Here is a 9469-nt window from a genome sequence, read left to right as displayed (position 1 = left end):
GTGTTTGTATCCATATCCACCACTTCCTCAGGAAGGTCATCCCATATGTGAACCACCTTCTGTATAAAAAAATTATCCCTCATGTCTTTTTTACATCTTTCTGTTCTAACCTTAAAAAGGTACCCCCTAGTCTTGAAATTCTCCCATCCTCGGGAAAAGACCTTTAACTCTATCTATACCCCTCATTACTTTATAAACTTATAAGTTTGAGTCACAACCTCCTACACTCCAACGAAAAAAGTCCCAGCCTATCTAGGCTTTCTTTAAAACTCAAACCTTCCATACCTGGCAAATCTCTTCTGAACTATCTCCAGCTTAATAATATCTTTCCTATAACTGGGTGAGCAGAACTGGATACAGTATTTCAGAAGAGGCCTCACCAATGTCCAATACAACCTCAACACGACTTCCCAACTTCTATACTCAAAGGACTGAGCAATGAAGGCAAGCATGCCAAGCACTTTTTAAACCACTCTGCTATATGTGATGCAAATTTCAAATAATTGTGTACCTGCACCCCTACCCAAGGCCCTACCATTAATTTAATAAGCCCTATCTTTATTTGTTGTACCAAAATGCAATACCTCACATTTATCCAGATTGAAACCAATCTGCCATTTTTCAACCCATTGACATTGACCTATATGATTAAGATCTTTTTGTAATCTTAGAAAACCATCTTCACTGTCTACTATGCCACCAATTTTGGTGTTGTCCACAAACTTACAAACCATGCCGACCATACTCTTATCCAAATCATTTATATAAATGACAAACAAAAGAGGACCCAGAATGGAACACTGCTGATGACAGACCTCCAGTCTGTAAAACAGTGAAGCTAATTATCTATCCAATTGCCAAGCTCACCCTGAATCCCATGTGATCTAACTTTACTAATTAATCGACAATGTGGAACCTTACTGAAGGCTTTACTAAAATCCAAGTAAACAATGTCTACTGCTCTGCCCTCATCAATATTTTTGGTAACTTCCTCAAAACACTCAATCAAGTTTGAGACACAATTTTCCTCACACAAAACCATGCAGATAGCTCACTATCCTATCCCATTCTTCAAGAACTTCCTCATTATTTAACATATTTTGAGGTACATCAAGGTCCATGCCATCTGGATTTGATTTCTCACTCTGCGGGGCAGTAACTAACACCTGTGTCTCTGGTGGCTTTCCTAAACTCTGGCACATTTGACAGGTATGACAAAATGAGATGCTGTTCCTCCAGTTTGCGTTGAGCTTCACTGGAACATTGCAGCAGGCCAAGGACAGACATGTGGGTATGGGAGCAGGATTGTGTTGAAGTGGCAAGCCACGGGAAGGTCCGGGACCTGATTGCATACAGACTGAAGGTGCTCAGCAAAGCGATCACCCAGTTGGTGTTTTGTCCCTCCGTTATAGAGGAGACCACATTGGGAGCAACGAATGAAATAGACCAAATTGAAAGCCCTTCCTGAAGAAGGGCTTATGCCCGAAACGTCGATTGTCCTGTTCCTTGGATGCTGCCTGACCTGCTGCGCTTTTCCAGCAACACATTTTCAGCTCTGATCTCCAGTCCTCACTTTCTCCTCAAATTGAAAGAGATACAAGTGAAACACTGCTTAGTCCGAAATGAGTGTTTGGGGCCTTGGATGGTGAGCATGGAAGAGGTAAATGGGCAGGTGTTGCCCCTTCTGCGATTGCATGGGAAGGTGCCGTGTGTGATGGGAGAGGTGTTAGGTGTGATGGAGGAGTGGACTAGGTTGTCCTGGAGGGAACAATCTCTGTGGAATGCAGACAGCGGGAAGGAAGGGAAGATGTGTTTAGTGGTGGCGCCAGCGAAAATGGCAGAGGATTATTCTTTGCATGTGAAGAAGTGCAGCAAGCAATTTGGAAAGCAAATGGTACATTGGCCTTCATTGAGACAAGACTAATTCAGAAGTCAGGATGCCTTACTCCAGTTATACAGAGTCTTAGTGGACTATTGTGTGCATTTGATGTCCCAAAGGATGATACACTTGGCATAGAGCGAGTGCAGCGAAAGTTCATTAGGCTGATACCAGAGATGGCAGATATGGAAATGTGTTGCTGGAAAAGCGCAGCAGGTCAGGCAGCATCTAGGGAACAGGAGAATCGACGTTTCGGGCATTAGCCCTCACCAGAGATGGCAGGTCTGACATATGAGGAGGGATTGGTTTGACTGGGCTTGTATTGGAATGTTGACAGAAGGTCTCATTGAAATGTCTAAAATTCTAACAGGACTGGACAAACAAGATGCAAGCAGTTTGTTTTCCTTGGCAGTCCAGAGTCTAGTCAGGGTACACAGTACTAAATAGCTTACTCGATATCCTGCGGCTGAGACTAGGAAACATTCCTTCATTTAAAGGGTGATGAACTTGTGGAATTCTCTACCACAGAAGACCGTGAAAATGTTCTGAAGTCAAATGAGATTCAGAATAATCAAATTCCTACAGGATGGAAGCCATTTGGTCCAGAGTCCACACTGACCCATACATGTCTGTAAGCCTGCATTTCCCATGTCTAATCCACCTAGCCTGCACATCCCTGGACACTGTGGGCAATTTAGCATGGCCAATCCACCTAACCTGCACCACTTTGGGCAGAGAAAACTGGAGGCACCCAGAGGAAATGCACAGAGACAAGGAGAAAGTGCAAACTCCACACAATCGCCAGAGGGTGGAATCGAACACTGCTGTCCCTGGTGCTGTGGGACAGCAGTGCTAACTATTGATCTGCCCTCGGAATGTTAACTGTTTCTCTCTTCAGAGATGCTGCCAGATCTGCTGAGTTTCTCCAGCATTGTTTGGCATCCAATTGTTTTCTACAAACTGCAATTTGAAAATTCAGCTCCAAGGTCTCTCCCAGACTAATTTGCTAAATAGGAATTGTCATGGGTGCCTGATTCCAGCCCTTCCTGCATCCTCATTACCAAGTCCTATAGAATTTAAAGCCCTCATATTCAATTCCATGATTGCTTTCTGTCCCATGCTGCAGTCTCATTGAATGCTCAAACTTCGGTTTCCCCTTTGCCATTCTTTCCCCTTGCCCCCTGCCCTCCTTGAACTCCCTCAGCCTCTTACCTGGAAGAGGGCTGGTACACCGGTATTTTGGGGTCAAAACACTGACAATAATCGAACAGAAATCTATACATCATTTCCTCGTTTTATTACTGTTAAAATACAAGTAATGTGGCATCATTTGACAAACAAATCGTTTATTACAATCCTGCTCAAGGCCAACAGATAATTTCATTCTTCATCACAATGCCAAGTTACTAATGGTTCCGACGCCAGTTACAGTTTATATACAAATCACAAATCTTTTAGAAGTTAATGGCTTTGCCAAATGATGCTGCTATGTTTGCCTCTCTGAAAGCTTCTGAAACAGTCTGCAAGAGAAGAGAAAAGGCAGTCAGTGAGACTCTGTTTAATTACTAGTTTCACAGAGTCTTAGCAATGGTCAGTAATTGCTTTCATAACCAAAACAAGAACTTTGTCTGCTCCAGTTCCAAGCTAAATACAAATTTACAAACAATATGGAATAAAGCAGAAAACAAAGTTTGGGAAGAGAGTGAAGGGCTGGGGGGCAGAGAGCAGCCAATTGGAATCTTGAGTTGGTATTTCAGCTGTTTAGAAAGTGCAAATAATCCATATAAAAATAAATGTATTAGGCAAAACAGTAAAAATGCACAACCTAGGGATTATTAGTGAGAATGGAAACAGTTCTCAAAAGCAAAAGGTGGCTATCACCCAGACCACAACCCTCATTCCTGATGAAGAGCTTATGCCCAAAATGTTGATTCTTCTGCTCTCAGATGCTGCCTGACCAGCTGTGCTTTTCCAGCACCACAATATTGACACTGATCTCCAGCATCGACAGTCCTCACTTTCTCCCAAGGTAGACAGAGACGTTATTTTCTTCCTGACTGGGGAAATCTCGAATCTGGGGGCACAGTCTCAGGATAAGCAGATGATCGTTTAGGATCGAAATAGGGAGACATTTATTCACACAATTCACTGCTCCAGAAGGGTGTGGATGCTCCATCACTTAATATATCTAAGGCTTGGACAGACAGATTTTGATGTCTTAGGAAGAGAGGGATATGGGGAGTAGACACTAAAGTGGAGTTGAAGCCCATGATCAGCCTTGATCGTGTAGAATGGGGAAGTAAGCCTGATGGGCCAAATAATCTATTGCTGCTTTGATTTCTAGTCAGATACACATGGACAAGAAATATATAGAATAAGCACAACTGCTCTTTCAGTAGAGGTACAACATTTGTGTGCCGTGAAGACTTTAGGGATGCAGGTTTTTAATAATCTGTGCAGTGCTATCCCTGTTCAGTACTCCAATGTTCCCAGTGTTACTTACTGGATGAGCATGACAAACACGGGCAACATCTTCACATGATGCTCCGTACTCCATAGCGAGGGTGGCTTCATTGATCATTTCCCCAGCACCCTTAAGAGAGAGAAAACCACATTCACTGATCATTTCCCCAGCACCCTTAACAGAGAGAAAACCACATTTACTTCAGGAACTCTTATATCCCATCTACACCGCAATGGGTTTGCTACTTACAGAACCAAGGATATGTGCTCCAAGCATTCTGTCTGTTTCTTTATGGCTAAGAATCTTTACCAGACCATCAGTATCATTGTTAGTCTTAGCTCTGCTGTTGGCAGCAAATGGGAATTTGCCAATCTTGTACGGAATGCCCTAAAAGAAAATGAATGATCTATACTGAATAAAACAGGTTCACATATGCTTTACGTTCAAGACAGACCTGTTTTCGCAGCAAGTAAGTTGTACACTTAGTGACATGCATTCTACAAACTTGCAGACATAAGGGGGTTATGGTGGTGTAGTGGTGATGTCGTCACTGGTGGTGTAGTGGTGATGTCGTCCAGAACCCCAGACTCATGTTCTAGGAGACATGGATTTGAATCCTATCATGACAAAGTGAAATCCAAATTCAGTTCAAAAAGTAGCCTAATGATGACCGTGCAAGTACTGTCGATTGTCATAAGTCACGTGGCATCACTTTAGCAAATCTACCTACCTTACCTGGTCTGGCCTACATTTAAACGCCAGACCCACAGCAAAGAATTTGGCTCATAAATGCTCTCCAGACAATAAATGCTGGTCTACAGAGCAATGCCCATATCCCATGAGTAGAAACAATTCCAGATGGTTACTCTCAGTACAGTGCTATCCTGGGTATGAGTTATTAAGTAAGTGGTTCTCTGGCCCCTGACAAGGATTGACAAGGTCCTATGGTCTTTACAGAAGGAAATCAGAAATATTTCCATACCCTTTTCTGGCCTGACATCACTGAATCACATTATATGGTCATTCCTTGATGAAATTGCACGGGTATCTGTTTTTGGCAAATACATTGTATAGGTGTTCTTCTTCCTCTTTTTGAAGTTCTGGTGTACTGCAGTGTGTTGTGTCTTGATGCAACTTCTTTGTGTGTTGGGGTGGTTGCTTTCACGTGAACTACGAAAGCAACCACCCCAACACACACAAAAGAAGTTGCATCAAGACACTATTCAAAAGGGCCACAACACACTGCAGTACACCAGAACTGCAAAAAGAGGAAGAAGAACACCTATACAATGTATTCGCTAAAAACGGATACCCGCGCAATTTCATCAACAGATGTCTAAGGGAAAGACAATGGAACAAGGACATGCCATAACCCAACGGACTAGCCACACTACCATACATCAAGAGCACTTCCGAACTGACAGCCAGACTACTGCGACCACTATGACTCATAACAGCACACAAACTAACAGCCACTCTCAGACAACAACTCATCAGAACAAAGGACCCGATACCCAGCATGAGCAAAACCAATGTAGTGTACAAAATCCCATGCAAGGACTGCACAAAACACTACATAGGACAAACAGGAAGACAGCTAATGATCCGCATCCATGAACACCAACTAGCCACGAAACACGACCAACTATCCTTAGTAGTCACACACCCAGATGACAAGCAACATGAATTTGATTGGGACAACACTACTATTATAGGACAAACCAGACAGAGAACAGCCAGAGAATTCCTCGAGGCATGGCACTCATCCACAGATTCAATCAATAAGCACATTGACCTGGACCCAATATACCGACCACTGCAACGGACAGCTGAACTGACAACCGGAAGCGGCAGATTCAAACCACTATAAATGCCGGAGGAAGCATCACAGAAGCTCTTCACAGGAGGCTCCCAAGCACTGAGGATGTCACCTAGACAGGGGATGAAACGTCTGCAACACAAATTCCCAGCTCGGCAAACAGAACCACAACAATAAGATGATTTTCTCTCAGTGGAGATGGTCATCGCCTGGTAGTTTTGCATCATAAAACAATCTGAAAATGTGTTGCTGGAAAAGCGCAGCAGGTCAGGCAGATCCAAGGAGCAGGAGAATCGACATTTTGGGTATGAGTCCTTCTTCAGGAAACCTCCTGCTCCTGGGATGGTAGCTGACCTGCTGCGCTTTTCCAACAACACATTTTCAGCTCTGATCTTCAGCATCTGCAGTCCTCACATTTTCCATTATAAAACGATACTTGGCAATGATACTAAACAACCCAAACCGGAATGTTGTTCAGGTCTTTACTGCACTTGGACGTAGACTGCATCAGGTACCTGAGGGGTCACAAATAGAGCTGAATGTGGTGTAATTATCAGCAAATATCTCCACTTCTGACTTAATGATGGAGCAAAGGTCATTGATGAAGCAGCTGAAGGTGACTGGGCCTAACATGATACTGTGATACTACCCTGAGGAACTCCTGCAGAAATTTCAAGCAAAGTAGAGCTGCAGGACTTAAAGCTTAAGACAGTTCAATAATCATGATCAAAGTGATGATTCTGGTTTTGCTCTTTCCTAAAGTAGGAGATGATTCACCAATAACAAACCTTTTTTTGTGCTAGGCTTGACTCGAACCAGCAAGTTTTCTTCAGATAGCCCTCAACTTCAATTTTGAAACCACACTCAATCAAATGATCGGACTATGTAATCAGGAGCTGAGGGACCTTCGCGGAAGCCAAGTTAAGCATCAGTGGGCAGGTCATTCCATACAAATGCTGTTTGATAGCTCTGCTGCTGACTGCTTCCATTACTTTGCCAACAATCGAAAATAGATTGGTTGATTGGGTTGCTTTGTGTACACAAAACATACCTGGGCAATTTTCAACATTGGTGGATGATGCCAGTGTTGCAGCTGCACTGAAGCAGCTCAAAAAGACAGTGAGAGCCAGGCACAAGTGAGACAGAGCGCGAGAGAATGTGACATACAGCCAGAGCATGACACTATCCTATGTTGGTAACAAGGATATTTTACATTTGCCAAGGCTGTTCCTTGCCCTTAGCATTTCCCATGCATGGACTGACATTTGATTTGATTTGTTATTGTCAGATCTACTGTGATACAGTAGGTGGTGTTGTTTTGCATGCAATACAGACAGATTGTACCATACAAAGTGCATTGGGGTAGCAGAACAGATTGCAAAATACAGTGTTACAACTGCAAAGAAGGTGGAGAGTGAATCAGGTGGTCAGTCTGGTTTTACTCGTTTGTTTAGACTTCATAGTAGTTTGAAACAACTGAGTGGCTTAGCGAGTTGAGAAGATTTGTAGCTCAGGTTGAGGTTTTGGATGTAGGTTTGCTCACTGAGCTGAAAGGTTCATTTCCAGACGTTTCATTACCTTACTAGGTAACATCTTCAGTGGACTTTATGCAAAGCAATGCTGAAACTTCCTGCTTTCTATTTATGTTTGGGTTTCTTTGGATTGGTGATGTCATTTCCTTTGGTGATGATGTTTCCTGTGGTGAAGTCACTTCCTGTTCCTTTTCTCAGGGGGTGGTAGATGGGGTCTAACTCGATTTGTTTGTTGATAGAGTTCTGGTTGGAATGCCATGCTTCTAGGAATTCTCGTGCTCGTCTTTGTTTGGCTTGTCCTAGGATGGATGTATTGTCCCAGTCCTTCTTCATCCGTATATGAGGATACTAGTGAGAGAGGGTCATGTCTTTTTGTGGCTAGTTGGTGTTCATGTATCCTGGTGGCTAGTTTTCTGCCGGTTTGTCCAATGTATTGTTTGTTACAGTCCTTGCACGGTATTTTGTAAATGACGTTAGTTTTGCTCATTGTCTGCATAAGGACTTTCAAGTTCCCTTAGCTGCTGTTTTAGTGTGTTGGTGGGTTTGTGGGCTACCATGATGCCAAGGGGTCTGAGTAGTCTGACAGTCATTTCCAAGATGTCTTTGATATAGGAGAGTGTGGCTAGGGTTTCTGGACGTGTTTTGTCTGCTTGGTTGGGTTTGTTGCTGAGAAATTGGCAGACTGTGTTCATTGGGTACCCATTCTTTTTGAATACATGGTATAGATGATTTTCTTCTGCTCTGCGTGATTCCTTTGTGCTGCAGTGTGTGTTGGCTTGTTGAAATAATGTTCTGGTGCAGCTTAGTTTGTGGGTGTTGGGGTGATTGCTTCTGTAGTTCAATATTTGGTCCGTATGTGTTGTTTTTCTGTAGACGCTGGTTTGAAGTTCCCTGTTGGCTGTTCACTCTATTGTGACGTCTAGGAATGGCAGTTTGTTGTTGTTTTCCTCCTCTTTAGTGAATTTTATGCCAGTAAGGGTATTATTGATGGTCTTGAAGGTTACCTCTAACTGGTTTTGTTTAGTGATGACAAAGGTGTCATCCACGTAGCGGACCCAGAGTTTGGGGTGGATGTTTGGCAGAGCTGTTTGCTCAAGTCTCTGAATTACTGCCTCTGCTAATAACCCTGATATCGGAGATCCCATGGGTGTTCCATTGGTTTGTCTAAGTTTTATCGTTGAAGGTCAAGTGGGTGGTAAGGCACAGGTCCACCAGAGACTTGAGCAAACAGCTCTGCCAAACATCCACCCCAAACTCTGGGTCCGCTACATGGATGACACCTTTGTCATCACGAAATGAAACCAGTTAGAGATAACCTTCAAGACCATCAATAATACCCTTACTGGCATAAAATTCACTAAAGAGGAGGAAAAACAACAACAAACTGCCATTCCTAGACGTCACAATAGAGCGAACAGCCAACAGGGAACTTCAAACCAGCGTCTACAGAAAAACAACACATACGGACCAAATATTGAACTACAGAAGCAATCACTCCAACACCCACAAACTAAGCTGCACCAGAACATTATTTCAACAAGCCAACACACACTGCAGCACAAAGGAACCACGCAGAGCAGAGGAAAATCACCTATACAATGTATTCAAAAAGAACGAGTACCCAATGAACACAGTCCGCCGATTTCTCAGCAACAAACCCCAACAAGCAGACAAAACGCGTCCAGAAACCCTAGCCACTCTCCCCTACATCAAAGACATCTCAGAAATGATTGCCAGACTACTCAGACCCCTTGGCATCATGGTAGCCCACAAAC

The 9469-nt window shown here is 43.3% G+C and overlaps 1 protein-coding gene across 1 annotated transcript in view; it reads right to left on the bottom strand.

Moving 5' to 3' along the window:
* Nucleotides 1-3155: 3155 nt before the first annotated feature.
* Nucleotides 3156-9469, bottom strand: part of dldh (dihydrolipoamide dehydrogenase) — a 27683-nt gene continuing 21369 nt past the window's right edge. Inside the window, exons 12-14 of the mRNA XM_043718004.1 lie at nt 4593-4730; nt 4383-4472; nt 3156-3399 (exon numbers count right to left, since the gene is read on the bottom strand). Coding sequence (XP_043573939.1) covers nt 3334-3399; nt 4383-4472; nt 4593-4730 — 294 coding nt within the window. The 3' untranslated portion in view covers nt 3156-3333. The remainder of the gene's footprint in view (nt 3400-4382; nt 4473-4592; nt 4731-9469) is intronic.

This window comes from Chiloscyllium plagiosum, chromosome 27, assembly GCF_004010195.1.
Source record: "Chiloscyllium plagiosum isolate BGI_BamShark_2017 chromosome 27, ASM401019v2, whole genome shotgun sequence".
Taxonomy (NCBI): domain Eukaryota; kingdom Metazoa; phylum Chordata; class Chondrichthyes; order Orectolobiformes; family Hemiscylliidae; genus Chiloscyllium; species Chiloscyllium plagiosum.
Note: the sequence above shows the minus strand (reverse complement) of the source record. Positions and strands in the feature narration are given on the sequence as shown.